The 16582-nt window shown below is 44.5% G+C and overlaps 1 protein-coding gene across 1 annotated transcript; it reads right to left on the minus strand.

The window, feature by feature from the left end:
- Positions 1-771: 771 nt before the first annotated feature.
- Positions 772-14744, minus strand: atoh8 (atonal bHLH transcription factor 8). The gene is made up of 3 exons (XM_070861645.1): positions 13571-14744; positions 11507-11698; positions 772-1705 (listed from the first exon to the last, which is right to left on the minus strand). The coding sequence occupies exons 1-3, from the start codon at positions 14219-14221 to the stop codon at positions 1700-1702; spliced, it is 849 nt and encodes a 282-aa protein (XP_070717746.1). The 5' UTR covers positions 14222-14744; the 3' UTR covers positions 772-1699.
- Between the last annotated feature and the right edge of the window lie 1838 nt (positions 14745-16582).

The following is a 16582-nucleotide window of genomic DNA, read 5'->3' on the forward strand; positions in this document are numbered from 1 at the left end:
ATAGGTGACCCATATTAATGCTCCTTTACATTAATCAGATGCAGGTTTGAGGGACGAGCACCAATCAGCCAAGTGGCCTTTTCTCATGCCTGACCCTTTTCGTGACCAGTTTTCTGCTCTCCCCTTGTCACCTGATAGTACTGGCTGGTTCCACAGGCGCTAAGCCCCCTCTAGTACCTAGGTCAAGTGGCAATTAGTCCAAGTGTACATCGTTCATGTGCGATCCTTGTTAGGCCGTTTGACCATGGGGCATCATAACCGAGTCCAATCGTTGCCCTCATGTGACATCCACGCATGTGTACTTCCAGCGGGGCCTGTGGATATCAATCGGGAGCGGGCACCCTGGATAGTTTTCCTCAAACGACCACAGAGAGACCAACTGCTTTAGTTCTACCACAAGCTTGGCTGAGCCCAGCTAACTCAGGGAACTTCCCAGTCTGTATGGCTCAACAATGGATAAACTCTTTGAGCTACTGGTGGTGGTAGGGGTGCGGGGGGGGACGGTGGTCTCTGACTTTTTTGATATTAAAAATGTTCCAGAAAGGTACACGCCAATGTTCGATGTAAGCCGTGTTTTGTTCGGCACAGTCTGTTTCTTCCAGTGCACAGTCCCTTTAAATTTCCACACACGCGCGGTATTTACAGTGGAGAAGCCAGTGAACGGCCTGCGCGGGACTTTTCCCATTGCTGCACAGCTTAGCGGGAACACTGGTAAACATTCATGACTATTTGTAGGCAGACTTCCTCACAACACAATAATTAACTTTGAAATGACATCCAATGTCTCATATACCTTTATAAACATTTGTACATTAATACTAGTGATTAATATGACCCCACAATAACAGAGGACAGTGTGATTACATAGATCATAAAGTGCACATCATATCAGTAGGCTTTCTGATTGTCTGACCACTTGTTTCTAAGGAGACAGCCAGAGGCCCTGCCACAATTTGCTATCAGCAGGAAATCTGGCCACCACACAATCAGAAAACAAGCTGAAAATACACATAAGATCACATGTGGGGTCATCAGCATTTTAACCAACTGACCAAGCAATATTGGAACTTTGAAATAACTAGCATTGGTAGCACTAGTTTTAGCTTAATTCATCAAATTTAACGGACCCCTTTACAGCAAATTATTCAGATTTATAATTATCAAAAATATGCAATTAATCCCGGTGCATGGATGATTGTTATAACCTTCTCTACAGCTTTATAAATTCTTGTTACCCAGCCACAAAAACACAATGCATTACATTGTACCTAGCGGACCAACATGTGTTTCAAGGTAATTCAGTCTCAGACACCTGACTTTAACTCTCCTAAATTTTTTTAAAAAGCTATCAACATAAAATTGCATAATTCCTCTTTATCCGGTTATCTGTGCTGTTAAAATGAATGAAGGCCCAAACCAACATCATCCTCCGACAAAACAAAAGGAGAAAGTGCCGAACAGATTGCACGTCTAGAAATCTGACTGTTCCTGTAGGCTGATATTGTATTCCCGAGAAAGGGGACTTCTTTTTTTCCAAACAGTCAACATCATTTCTTTTGGGTTAACCTCTCTTCTGCGTAATTTCTCCTGCAATTCTATATCTGGTCTTCAATTTATTATACGTCTGCTTCCCTGTCAGTGTTGGCTAGACACCAGCTCACTGTGTGATGTTCCTGTGAAATGTCGCTCCTTCACTGGATCATTCCTGAAACGGCAGAATGTAATTTATGATAGGAATTACTGGTAGACCATGTGGAATAGGATGAGATTAATTAACCCGTAGAGTACTGAGTTTACTAGCAGCTGTTGGCAGTCAAATGTGTTTTGTGTTAGGGACAGACTTAAAGACGAAGTCAGGTTAGCTGAAAGCTATTGTAAAACCCATAAAAAATACATAGTTTCACTCCATCTCGGTTAAGCAATAAATACACGAACATTTAATCCAAGGGCAGTAATGAACTCAGACATCTGAAATGAATTCAGGTTTTAACACACCAGGTTCAATTTTAGCACTCAATTTTACCTTGCATCAAAACGGACCCTGGTGAGCTGAAGCCCATAACGTGCTATTAGCGTGCTTGACAGAGTACTTCTTTATTTACATGTTTTCCCAAATATATAGCAAGAATTAAAAATTACAAGATAGGAAACAGTATTGAAGCCTGAGAGGCTGCCCACAAACTGAGCTTCACAAGGTGCTGCACCAGTGCAGACTGAAGCCCCAATTTCTCGTGCCTCGTGTCTCCCGTCCTTTGCGGTGGAGTGGAGAACAGGCACTGCTTCTCAGGGGTGCAAGAGGTGGCCCCCTCGGGCCGCTCTAATGCAGCTCAGGGCCCAAATCGAGACTGACATCGGCAGAGACCTGACATCAGGCTGTCCATTCTCCGCTGTCATAAGAAATAGGAGCAGAAGTAGCCCATGTGGCCTCTCGAGCCTGCTCTGCCATTCAATAAAATCACAGAAACATAGAAATTTACAGCGCAGAAGGAGGCCATTTTGGCCCATCGTGTCCGTGCCGGCCGACAAAGAGCCACACGGCTCTCGGTCAGCTGCCCTGAAGGTTACGTATAAACCTATGAACAACGACGGGAAGGTAAAGAGCACCCAGCCCAACCAGTCCGCCTCACACAACTGCGACACCCCTTACACTGAAACATTGTACACTCCACACCAACCGGAGCCATGTGATATCCTGGGAGAGGCAAAAAGAAGATAAAAACCCAGGCCAATTTGGGGAATTGGCTGATCATCAACCTCAGCTCCACTTTCCTGCCTGATCTCCATATCCCCTGATTCCCCGAGACTCCAAAAATCTTTCTGTCTCAGCCTTGAATATATTCAGAGACTTAGCATCCACAGCCCTTTGGAGCAGAGAATTTCAAAGATTCGCAACCCTGTGAGTGAAGAACTTCTTCCTCATCTCTGCCTTAAATGGCCTTGCCAGTATCCTGAGACTGTGCCCCCTAGTTCGAGCCAGGGGAAACAAACTCTCAGCATCTACCCTGTCAATCCCCTCCAGAATCTTGTATGTCTCTTTATAATCCTGACATGAAACAACACAATTGGGAAAAGCCAAGCTAAGATTCCCCACGTCGTGAAGGCAGCTCTTTGCTGGTTCTACAGGAAGTTGCATCCCTGTACGTGCTAACACATTGCAAGTCGGGAGATATGCATGTGAGGTGGAGAGATAAAAAGCTAATGATGGGAGGAGAATAACTAATTAAAGTAAGTTAGTCTCGGGTATACATCCCACCTTGTCGCATTGCTCTGACACATTCCAAAGCATTTCGCATACAATAAATTGTTTTCTTTAAAAGTGCAATGATTGCTTTTTTTTAAATGTATTTGTTCACGGGATGTGTCAGCAGTACGGCTAGTATTTATTGCCCATCCCTAATTTCGCAAGAGAAGTTGGTGGTGAGCCACCTTATACAATTGCTAGGCCATTTCAGAGGGCTGTTAAGAGTCAACCACATTGCTGTGGGTCTGGAGTTACATATAGGCCAGACCGAGTAAGGACGGCAGGTTTCCTTCCCTAAAGGACATTAGTGAACCAGGTGGTTTTTAACAACAATCCAGTAGTTTCATGGTCACCATTACTGATGCTAGTTTTTTTTAATTCCAAATTAATTTTAACTCAATTTAAATTCCGCAGCTACCATGGTGGGATTTGAACTCCTGTCGCCGGGATCATTAGTTCAGGCCTTTGGATTGCTAGTCCAGTGACACAACCACTATGCTAATATACCCAAAGTTATACAGGCAAATGTACCCAAGACGAATAGCCAGCTAGCCGGTTTCGATGGTACTGGCCGTGGCACTGGAAGGACAACCTTTGTCTTCTTCAGTAATGCCATGGGGTTTTGAATGTCCACCTGAGTCACATAGAAACATAGAAAATAGGTGCAGGAGTAGGCCATCCAGCCCTTCGAGCCTGCACCACCATTCAATAAGATCATGCCTGATCATTCCTTCAGTACCTCATTCCTGTTTTATCTCCATACCCTTTGAACCCTTTAGCCACAAGGGCCATATCTAACTCCCTCTTGAATATATCCAATGAACTGGCATCAACAACTCTCTGCGGTAGGGAATTCCACAGGTTAACAACTCTCTGAGTAAAGAAGTTCCTCCTCATCTCAGTCCTAAATGGCTTACCCCTTATCCTTAGACTATGTCCCCTGGTTCTGGACTTCCCCAATATCGAGAACATTCTTCCCGCATCTGATTTTGTACACCAATCTCTAAATGTTAGGGCCAAACCTTTCAGGAACAAACTGACCTCAACAACTTTCTGTGGTAAAGAATTCCACAGATTCACAATTCTCTGAGTGAAGAAGTTTCTCCTCATCTCGGTCCTCACCCCTTATACTTAGACTGTGACCCCTGGTTCTGGACTTACCCAACATCGGGAATATTCTTCCTGCATCTAACCTGTCCAGTCCAGTCAGAATTTTATATGCTTCTTTGAGATCCCCTCTCATCCTTCTAAACTTCAGTGAATACAGGCCCAGTCGATCCAGTTTCTTCTCATATGTCAGTCCTGCTATCCTGGGAATCAGTCTGGTGAACTTTCGCTGCACTCCCTCAATAGCAAGAACGTCCTTCCTCAGATTAGGAGACCAAAACTGAACACAATATTCCAGATGGGGCCTCACCAAGGCCCTCTACAACTGCAGTAAGACTTCCCTGCTTCTATACTCAAATCCTTGTTATGAAGGCCAACATACCATTTGCCTTCTTCACTGCCTGCTGTACCTGCATGCCAACCTTCAATGACTGATGAACCATGACATCCAGGTCTCGCTGCACCTCCCCTTTTCCTAATCTGCCACGTTTCAGATAATATTCTGCCTTCGTGTTTTTACCCCCAAAGTGGATAACCTCACATTTATCCACATTATACTGCATCTGCCATGTATTTGCCCACTTGCCTAACCTGTCCAAATCACCCTGCAGCCTCTTAGCGTCCTCCTCACAGCTCACACCGCCACCCAGTTTAGTGTCATCTGCAAACTTGGAAATATTACACTCAATTCCATCATCTAAATCATTAATGTATATTGTAAAGAGCTGGGGTCCCAGCACTGAGCCTTGCGGCACTGCACTAGTCACTGCCTGCCATTCTGAAAAGGACCTGTTAATCCCGACTCTCTGCTTCCTGTCTGCCAACCAGTTCTCTATCCACGTCAGCACATTACCCCCAATACCATGTGCTTTGATTTTGCACACCAATCTCTTGTGTAGAACCTTGTCAAAAGTCTTTTAAAAGTCTAAATACACAACATCCACTGGTTCTCCCTTATCCACTCTACTAGTTACATCCTCAAAGAATTCCAGAAGATTTGCCAAGCATGATTTCCCCTTCATAAATCCATGCTGACTTGGACTGATCCTGTCACTGCTTTCCAAATGCGCTGCTATTTCATCCTTAATGATTTATTCCAACATTTTCCCCACCACTGATGTCAGGCTAACTGGCCTATAATTACCCGTTTTCTCTCTCCCTCCTTTTTTAAAAAGTGTTGTTACATTAGCAACCCTTCAGTCCATAGGAACTGATCCAGAGTCAATAGACTGTTGGAAAATTATCACCAATGCATCCACCATTTCTAGGGCCACTTCCTTAAGTACTCTGGGACAGACGGATAGGGCTTCGGTTTGACATATCCAAAGAACAGCATGGCCCTTGTTACGTGCTCAAGTCCTAGAGTGGGACTTGAAGCCACAACCCTTTTGACTCAGCAATGAGAGCACTACCAACTCAACCCAGCTGACAATTATAGGGTAACAAAAAGAAACAACTTAAAAATAAATGATCACAACTACCAATGGACTGCTTCCAGTCCATTGCAAACAATGGAATGTTATTTCATTTGAGTGCCAAAGCTTCTGAGAGGCAATCAAGAAGGGAGATATTTTGTCAACACATCCTTTTTCCAAGAAATATAATAAAATTCTGATTTTAACTTTAGATCAAGGAAAGTGAAGTTTGCTCCACACGCATGTTGTCCCTCCTCCCCTCCTGGCAGTATAGTCCCATGAGCTCCGGCAAACCTCCAGCCAATTAAGTCATCTATGGCCATTAGTCATCTATGAACATAGACAGCATCGGCAGGCGAGCCATCAATAAATAGCATTTCAGCCAAGTCCAATCCTGTCCTCATCTGACATCCACACAAACATACATTTCCAGTGCGAACACATGATGAGTTTTCCCTCTCTTGCCATCACACACTGGGGTCAAATATAACATCCCAACTGTTGTCCTGACTGAAATCAGTTAGCTTGGCAGACCAAAGATTGGAACTTAAAGAAAAATATTTTTTAATGTACTCTCGGAGGATAGGTGCTGATATATGCAAATCATGCTTCCAAGTCATCAATAATTAAATCTGAGCCCCATCAATCACTAAACAATTGTAATTTCACTTAATGAGTAATCAGGTCATTTGTTCTAGTCTAAACATGTAATTATTTCTTAACTAGGACATTTGTCATCTAATACTCTACAATATACTAAATTCCAACTATTTATTTTGTAATTATAAAACTCGGGATTCACTTTGAAAAAAAGAATCTCAAGTAGACAAAGTCTGGATGGATGCACTTCTTTAGAGGAAAAAAGATAAAGTAGTTAAAAGGTTTAGTATTTATGGACAAGGAGAAAAAGTACTGAATGCTCCACATTAATTCCTTCAGTTGAGACATTAAGGTGAAGCCCTGTCTGCCCATCCAGGTGGATGTTAAAAACCATGCCTCTATTGAAAGAAGAGCAGAGAGTTCCTCCAACATTCCCCTATGTCTTGGCCAACATTCCTCTCGAAACCAATGCCACCAAATAAAACTAATTTTTAAAATGTCATTCCCGGAATATGGATGTTGTGGGCAAAGCCGGCATTTACTGCCCGTCCCTAGTTGCCCTTGAGAAGGCAGTGGTGAGCCCTCTTCTTGAACTGCTACAGTTCGTGTGGTGAAAGTACTCTCACATTAACTTGGCATTCATCTCATTGCTGTGAAATGTTGCTGGAGCAGAATCACTGGCACGTTTGTCTACATAACAGCAATCACTGCACTTCAAAAAAGTAACTCAGATGATAAGATGCTTCATTCTTTCTTATATAGATGCAGTTGAAAACCACGAGCCCTTAAAGCATTAAAGTCACACAGTGTTTATGAAATAGTGTTTGAAAAATCTTATGATAGCACACAGTTCAGTGACATAGATTACATGGCAATGCATCACACCACTTGTGCCTAAGCCAATGGAGTCGATTTAAAAAAAATCTTTGTTGCCAGGACAATAAGCATTGCCTGGGCAGAGTCCAGAGAGGAAAGTCTTGCGGGAAGAATTGCAGACTGGTAACAGAAACTGATGGATTTTTCTTCCGTTTATTTGAAGGAAATAGCTAGACGATTCTTAAAGTGGCAGGCGATCCTCCCAGTCCAATTTTCCTCTCTTAACTCCAGGTGAAAATCTACTCCAACATCGCCACAGTCTGCATCAATGCCATCCTGTACCCAGTCAGTAAGGGGCTCTGAATTAAGACCCAAAGAATGATTTTCCCATCCTCCACTTCCGAACAGCCACATTCCCCTTTGTCCTCTGCTCAGTGTTAGGCCTAATAATGCAATTACCAATTCACTGTGCGGGAGAAATCCAGGGGTTTTAATAAACAAGCTGCAATGGTACCAAATCCTTCTGAGTCTGACAATTACATTTATTCTCATCTGAAGAGAAGAGAGGAAAGACACACGGTTGGAGTTGAGAGGATGTTTCTCCACCACAGATCACATCTATTTTTAAAAACATGACAGAGGAAGTAACTAATGCTATGGTAATAATGTGCAAACCACATATCAAACACCCACACTGCAGTTTTTGGCCATCGTGACACTGTTATTGGGGAGATCTAATAACAGGTTCACTCCTGCCATGATTTTGCTAAGAAATGAGCCTAACCAAAAATCCCCATTGGATTTCAAGGGCGATTCTTGGTCTGGTTGGACTGCCTACATTTATTCTAGCTCCTTAACAGAAGTTCCTAAATAGAAAGTGTACTACGTGCACATTTTGCAGACTTACCCTTTGTTTTCAAATCCCTTCATGGCCCGCCCCTCCCTAAATCTGTGATCTCCTCCAGCCCTACAATCCCCCCCGAGATATCTGCACTCCTCTAATTCTGGCCTCTTGAGCATCCCCCTGATTTTAATCGCTCAACCATTGGTGGCCATGCCCTAAGCTTTGGAATTCCCTCCCTAAACCTCTCTGCCTCTTTACCTCTCTTTCCTCCTTAAAGATGCTCCTTAAAATCTATCTCTATGACCAAGATTAGGTCATCTGTCCTAATTTCTCCTTATGTGGCTTGGTGCCAACAAATTTTGATAACACTTCTGTGAAGCGCCTTGGAATGTTTTACTACGCTAAAGACGCTTTGCAAATACAAGTTGTTCTTGTTATTCATAATTAGGTGTAACTATATAGCATACAACAGGAACAGGGCTCCCCTCTTAGAGTGGGATTAGGCTTCTGGAATATCAAACTGACCTATGCTACCATTTCCATTAATCTACCTGATAGTGGTGTGATTTCAAGAGAAATGGCAAATTGGAGTAATGTGCCTTGAATTGGTTGGAGGCTCTTTCCTTTCCAAGCTGCAGTATCTCTTTCCTAAATGCCAATTTCAGATGTTTGAAATCAATCAATGAATGATTGGTGCATGCTTTACAGGTCAGTGGGACTAATTGGACAGCTCTTTCAAAGAGATGGCACAGGCATGATGGGCCAAGTGGCCTCCTTCTGTGCTGTATGATTCTATGCTTTAAAGACGGACTGACACTGCTAAAGTTTAATTGCAAAACTTTGACAGAGTGCAGTTATACTGTTGCTATGGAATGGTTTCAACTGTGCAACCCTGCAAAAGTGCCAGCATAACTCGAAGTCATGTCATGCTGCTTGCTCTTGTCACTGCTTTGAGTCTAACTGCAGTTTGGCAGTAATTATTCACTCATCATTAAAAATTCACTCACTCTTAAATGCACCCGCCCTAACTTTTTCTAGAATCTTTAGTAGGGAACTAGAGGGTAAGTACCTCCAAGTTCACGCCATCACACTCATTTCAGTGCTGAGTCTATCGGCTAGGACTGTTACAGTGCACCCTGTGGAGGAGCAGGGTATCTCTGACAGCAACTTCTGGATTTCCGCGTTTAACTGTACATGTGGATGCCATAAGTTACTGTCAGATTTTATCCATTATAGCGTTGTTAGCCTCACCATTATTATCAACGCAAAATTCAGACCCTTATCTCCTTATATGGCTCGGTGTCAAATTCTGTTTGAGTATTGCTCCTGCTAAGTGTCTTGGGGAGGGTTTACTACACTAAAGGCGCTATATAAATGCAAGTCGCTGTTGTTGTTTTGAGAGTATGGACAATCTTGCTCGTGGTTGTTAAGCCAGTTAGCAGTCTGAAGTCAGTGCGTGCACGCACAGGCAGAGCTCTCGCTCTACACCGGTTTGATTGGCAGTCGAAACAAAGTGCAGCCCACTGCAAATCTGTGCTGCAGCTGACCTAAGATTTTAGCTCCAGTATAACCACAGTGTTAGCGATAGAGAAAAAAAAACTACGATGCTTTAAAGTAGCACTGCGAAACATTGCCGCTTCAAAACGTTGTTGGGTAGTTGTGACATGATTTGCTCCATCTGTTGTGTTACCTCCATAAAATAGCAAATAAACACCTTCAAGCACAGCTCTGAATTAAAATAACATTTTTAAAAATTAAAATGAACAGGATAAACCTTCAAACTTGAATGATTTTAGTTTGTTTTTCTGGGGAGGGGGTTCAATTCAGGTTCAAACCTAGTAAATTCAATACTTAACAGAGAGAGGTCTACGTTTAAAAAAAGTTAGAAAGCATAGCAACTTTCCTGTATTTAAAACTGTAATAACATTATTCATAACATTATGTCCTGCTCATATAGGTTTACGTCTCTCTCTCGCTCTCGCTCTCTCTCTGTCTGTCTCTGTCTCTTCACATGAAACAGCTGCAGTCAGTGTATCCTCACGAGCTGCTCAGAAAGCAGCTATTAAAAAAGTTTTTCTGGAACAGATGTCCAGCCGAGAGCTGGGGAATGTGCCAAAAGTTTCGTGTGACTGAGTGTTTCTTCCCCAAATCGCGTGCCTTTGCTCTGCCCTCTGCCCTGAGTGGCGCCAGCACTGCTTCCCACACCAGCAGCTGAACATCTGGAGTCTGGGGCTGCACAAACACCAAACACTCCCGAAAACCATCCTCTCCATTCATTCACTCCACAAACAACACGGTGGCAAGATCAGCGCGTGATTTATTAGACACTGTTGCAGCTGGAAAGTACAAGAATGCCGAGGGAAGTTCAGATGAAGTTTAAAAAACTCCCATTGTCATAAAGTGGGAATGAAAAGCTTGAATCGCTTTGGTTTAATTGCTTCACAAGTTCATTTTTTTTTTAAACAGAAGATTTACTGTTTTTTTTTTAAATTGTCTTAAATCCAGACTTGATAATATGATGTTTGGTTTCTATAAGATTTAAAAAAAATTGATTTCTATAAGATTAAAAAAAAATTAAATTGCAATTTAACAAAATCTGCATTCAACCGTTCTGCAAATCGTCACAAAATACAAATGTAATCGATTCCCAGGTTTTTGTAAGTAAACAATTATTGCACCCAACGGGGTGGGTAACCTTGCCTCAACCTAAAGTCCTCCTCTCCTCCAGCCCCCCCACCCCACTCCCCCCAGCCTTCTCGGTTCAAATAAAAACAAATGACCACACTGTTCTGAAATGCCTCAGTTCACCAGAGCTCCGCAAAGGCCAGTGCAGCCAGTGTCGAACTGCAGACAGACAAACAGATCGAACTGTACCAGGGAAACGGCAGCACTCACAAGGCAAGGGGTGGGGGAGGGGGAGTGAATTGAGAAAGAGTCCTGATGTTTATGCAATGGGGAAAGACTGTTTAACCCAGGGAACATAAGAAATAGGAGCAGGAGTGGGCCATTTGGCCCCTCGAGCCTGCTCCGCCATTAATAAGGTCATGGCTGTTCTGATTTTGGCCTCAACTCCACTTCCCTGCCTGCTCCCCATAATCTTTGACTTCCTTATCATTCAAAAATCTGTCTATCTCTACCTTAAATACATTCAATGACCCAGCCTCCACAGCCCTCTGGGTCAGAGAATTCCAAAGATACATGACCCTCTGAGAGAAGAAATTCCTCCTTATCTCCTTCTTAAATGGGTGATCCCTTAATCTGAGACTATGCCCCCCTAGCTCTAAATACTCCCACGAGGGGAAACATCCTCCCTACATCTACCCTGTCAAGCCCCCTCAGAATCTTAAGAGCAGCAGAGAAGAGAGGGTAACACCCCTCCCCCCCCCCCCATATCGTTCATGCAGTGTGTGTATGTGTGTGTGTGAGAAAGATGGATATCGCTTTGAAAGTGTCCCCTTGTGCTTTAAGGGCTGGAAAACTCACCTTCCTCTTTTTTGATCTGCCCTCTGCCTGCAATGTCTTGGTGCATTGCTCCACACACTCGGAGAAGCTCATGTTGCTGAGATCGGGGCTGTAATCGAGGTCAGCCAGCCTGGCTAGGGACAGGATGTAATTACACGCTATCCTCAGGATCGCCAGCTTCGACAGCTTCTGTCCATACGAGTAGCAAGGAACCTGCAGAGAGGCGCCCAGAGTAATTGAAGGGGAAAATACAAGATGAATAAGTCTGGCACTCCATGCACACATACTTAAAGTATGCATAATACACATATAATTACACCCACACAGGCACACACACATATGTATATATGCACAATGGATAAATACATACGTATATATACACCCAATACATCATTGGAAACGTATATAAAATATGAATGCACACACGCACACATGATAAATGTTAACTGAAGTGGTTGCAAGATGGGTTATATATTACAAAAGGATTTCCGGGTATTGAGACAGTGTTATATCGATAAACACTGGTTAGTTTCCGTGAAGTGAAATATGAATCTGATTTGAGACATTGCTGCGATGGTTCTGCTTTTATAAATAAGTACTAGGCACGCGTAACAATACGAAGGTTCAGTGGATCTGACGGGGTATTGACAATTGCAGATAAGGTTCGGCCAAGCACAGGCGCTAATTGTTTGGAGGAATGCAAGAAACGAAACAAAACAAAACGAGAACACGTGCAATAAAGCCCCGGGCTCCTATCCAATATCCCAATCGGCAATTTTGCAGCTCATTATGAACTCAGTTTGTGCAATTTTTCAGTAATCTGCTCGGTGACCTCTCCCCCACAGAGAAGTATTTGTAAACATATCCACAAATGCGTCAATCAGCCTTCGCAGGCTCGCTACATTATATAACTCTTGAGGCAAATGTTTCAAACTTCCAGCACCAGATCACGTGGAACATGCCCCCTTTCTTTCAAAGCAGTTTCCACTCAATCATGTTAAATATATACCGAAAGCCCGGGAACAGTCTTTTTTTTGTCCAACAGTGAGAGCCTGTTGTATCGAGGCTGGGCGAACGAGCCGGGCTCCCAGTCTGTAAATGCAGCTACAAGCTCGTATTAAGTGTTAACAAGGAATGACAGACTCGGCACTAAAGGGACAACTGTGTCTGTTCTGGCGGGTTAGGTCTGCATTGGGAAGGAACTTTGTGTGTATGTATGTGTGCCTCTGTATGTGTTTAAAGTGTTTTGGGAGCCCCATTAACTTATGTATCATTTTTTTTCCTACATCGAATTTTGACTAGGTGACAGGCGATTCGGTTACTGTATCATGTCGCCATCCATGTAGACGCTTCCTACATTAATGATGGGACTTTGAGAATCTACTGGGGCTGATTATGGAAGCATCTTTTTGGCCATGGATGTTAATTTTAGGATCAAGGCAGGGGACCAAGAGCTGGAAAGTGGGATAAGGCTGGATAGCTCTTTTTCCAGGCCTGTACAGACACGATGGGACGAATGGCCTCCTTCTGCGCCCTAAATCTCTGATTCTATCTTCTTCTTTCGTACGGCAGCAAATCAAATGTCAATATCTCAGTCAGATATCCAGGCCAAAGCTTCCGGCGTGACAGCGTGGATAATCTTGCAGGCTGCCTGTAAATGTCCGCTGAGGGCAGTGATGTGCTGTAGGGTCTCAATAGGAGCTCCACAGTCGCTTTCCTGCTGTAAAGTGGTGGGGGCTTAATATCGACCCCACTCACTGTCGTCGGTATTTACATTGCCACAAGCTGAACCCTTGACACCGAGCACGTTTTTAATTAGTATCTTTGCTTATAAATGGAACTCTTTTTGTGTGTGTGACAATGTGTTTCCTTCAATCTTTGCTTTTGCAGAGACTTCCCAATGATTTAGCAAACACAAAAGGTGTTATCCTCTATCCTCAAGCTTTTGCAGACTCCCCAATGCAATGATTTAGCAAACACAAAGTGTTATCCTCTATCCTCACACACACACACACACACATAAATAAAGTTCCATTTGCACTGTAGCACCATTTACAAAAAAAAACAAAGTGTGTGTGTGTATACCTGTTTCCTAAGTGCCTCGAAGGCTGCACTGATGGTGTGGACTCTGGTCCTCTCCCTGGCGTTGGCCAGCAGCCTCCGGGTCTGCTGGATGGCTTTGATCTCGGTGGAGACGCCGGGGCTGTCGCCCGGCCGCTTCCTGGGCGACGGGCTGTAGGCGGGGTGCGGGACGGTGGTGTAGGAGCCGTCGGCCGAGCGCTGGCACAGCACGATGCGGGGCTGCAGCAGGCAGGGCGGCTCGGCGAACGCCTGGGGCTCGAAGGCGCGCACTTGGGAGGAGATCTTCCTCTTGCCCGGGGCGGCGGACAGCGGGCTGAGACCTTCCTCCCCTCCTCCTCCTCCTCCTCCTCCTCCCGCCATGGTCGCGGCCCTGCGCAGCTCCACCGTCTCACCATGGGAGCCCCTGCCACTGCGAGAAGACGAAGAAGAAGTGGTGGCGGCCGCCTCTCGCAAAGTGTCGCCGCCGCCGCCGCCGCTCAGCCGGGCCACCAGAGGGTCGGAGCCCGGCTCCCCCTCCTCGCCCCCGGCAACTTTCTCCGCCTCGCCCTGCCTCAGCACATCCTGCTCCTTCCTCTTCAGTCGCTTCAGGGTCCCGATCCCTCGGACGCACACTTTCTTCCACTCAGCCTCGTCCAGGCTCTCCGAGGTCCTCATTCCCAAGACCAGTCCTAAATGGGTTCTTTTTTTAAATGTTTTAAAATCTACTGCTTGAGCGTGTTTCAGCCACTAGCACTGTGTGTGTGTGTGGTGTGTGAACCCTCCTTCTCGGCAGCTATAGCAACAGTTCTGAAGCAATGCCTCTAGTGATGCGAGAATGTCATCTCAAGTCCCCTCGCTCTTGCCCTGCCAACATTTTTCTCTCTCTCTCTCGCGAACGCATCCATCTGTGTTTGTTTAGCCCCAGCTCACACAGAAGCCCGTGTTAGTTAAGATCAGTCATCGCGATGACTGTTAAAAGGCAGACTGCGAAACGCAACGCCTGACAGTCGAAGGAAACCCCTTCGCATCTGCCTTCGTTCACATCACACACTTCCAACACTGGGGGCTTTTTTCAACCCGGCCAGCACAGCATAGGCTGAAATCCCAACTGTTCGCCGATTTACTTCGACACCAAAAATCCATCCAGGCAATGATTTAACTAGAGAGACAAAAAGTGCCTTTCCCTTGAGCAGAGAAGATTAAGGGGTGATCCAATCGAGGTGTTTAAGATGATTGAAGGAGTTGATAGGGTAGATAGAGCTAAACTCTCTACCATTACCATCTCAATTTGGGCCATCATTCCTTTTGTCTCTCAAATCTCTCCTGCCTTCCACCCTATCACAGACCTTCCCTTTTGTTCTTTCCTCCCCTCCCCCTTTCAGTGCTCCTTGCCTTCCTTAAGTTTTGAAATTTTGCTGATTCTGACGCAGGGTCACCAACCTGAAACGTTAACTCTGTTTCTCTCCACAGATGCTGCCTGACCTGCTGAGATTTCCAGCAGTTTCTCATAGAATCACAGAAGTTTACAGCACTGAAGGAGGCCATTTCGGCCCATTGTGTCCGCGCCGGCCAACAAGAGGCTATCCCACTTTCCATAACCCTGCAGGCACTTCAAGTGGCCATCAAGTACTTTTTAAATGTGGTGAGGGTTTCTGCCTCTACCACCCTTTCAGGCAGTGAGTTCCAGACCCCCACAACCCTCTGCGTGAAGAAATTTCCCCTCAAATCCCCTCTAAACCTTCTATCAATTACTTTAAATTTATGCCCCCTGGTTTTTGACCCCTCTGCTAAGGGAAATAGGTCCTTCCTATATCTAGGCCCCTTATAATTTTATACATCCCAATGAGGTCTCACGTCAGCCTCCTTTGTTCTAAGGAAAACAAACCCAGCCTATCGGATCTATCCTCATAGTTAAGACTCTCCACTCCCGGCAACATCCTCGTAAATCTCCTCTGTACCCTCTCCAGTTCAATCGCATCCTTCCTGTAATGCGGTGACCAGAACTGCACACAGTACTCCAGCTGTGGCCTAACTAGTTTTTTATACAGTTCAAGCATAACCCATCTGCTCTTATAACTATGCCTCGGCTAATAAAGGCAAGCATTCCGTATGCCTTCTTAACCAACTTCTACTTTCAGGATCTGTAGAGATGCATTCCCAGGTCCCTTTGTTCCTCTACACTTCTCAGTATCCTACCATTTAATGTGTATTCCCTTTCCTTGTTAGCCCTCCCCAAATGCATTACCTCACACTTCTCTGGATTGAATTCCATTTGCCACTGTTCTGCCCATCTGACCAGTTGATTGATATCTTCCTGCAGTCCGCAGCTTTTTTCTTCATTATCAACCACACAGCCGATTTTAGTATCATCTGCAAACTTCTTAATCATACAGTTTTGGTCTCCTAATCTGAGGAAGGACATTCTTGCTTTTGAGGGAGTGCTGCGAAGGTTCACCAGACTGATTCCTGGGATGGCAGGACTGACATATGAAGAAAGACTGGATCGACTAGGCTTATATTCACTGGAATTTAGAAGAATGAGAGGGGATCTCATAAAAACATATAAAATTCTGATGGGATTGGACAGGTTAGATGCAGGAACAATGTTCCCGATGTTGGGGAAGTCCAGAACTAGGGGTCACAGTTTAAGGATAAGGGGTAAGCCATTTAGGACCGAGATGAGGAAAAACGTCTTCACTCAGAGAATTGTGAACCTGTGGAATTCTCTACCACAGAAAGTTGTTGAGGCCAGTTCGTTAGATATATTCAAAAGGGAGTTAGATGTGGCCCTTACGGCTAAAGGGGTCAAGGGATATGGAGAGAAAGCAGGAATGGGGTACTGAAGTTGCATGATCAGCCATGATCATATTGAATGGTGGTACAGGCTCGAAGGGCCGAATGGCCTACTCCTGCACCTATTTTCTATGTTTCTATACCCCCAACATTCAAGTTTAGATCATTGATATCGAGGAAAACTATTTACTCTAGTGGAAGAGTCCAGAATAAGAACATAAGAACATAAGAAATAGGATCAGG

This window comes from Pristiophorus japonicus, chromosome 2 (genome assembly GCF_044704955.1).
Source record: "Pristiophorus japonicus isolate sPriJap1 chromosome 2, sPriJap1.hap1, whole genome shotgun sequence".
NCBI lineage: Eukaryota > Metazoa > Chordata > Chondrichthyes > Pristiophoridae > Pristiophorus > Pristiophorus japonicus.

Bases quoted from the DNA above. Each gene is read 5' to 3' on its own strand.
- atoh8 (XM_070861645.1), bottom strand. From the start codon at position 14,221: ATGAGGACCTCGGAGAGCCTGGACGAGGCTGAGTGGAAGAAAGTGTGC. The intron at 11,699-13,570 runs GTATACACACAC...GCCTCTCTGCAG, and splicing joins TCGAGGCACTTAGGAAACAG to GTTCCTTGCTACTCGTATGG.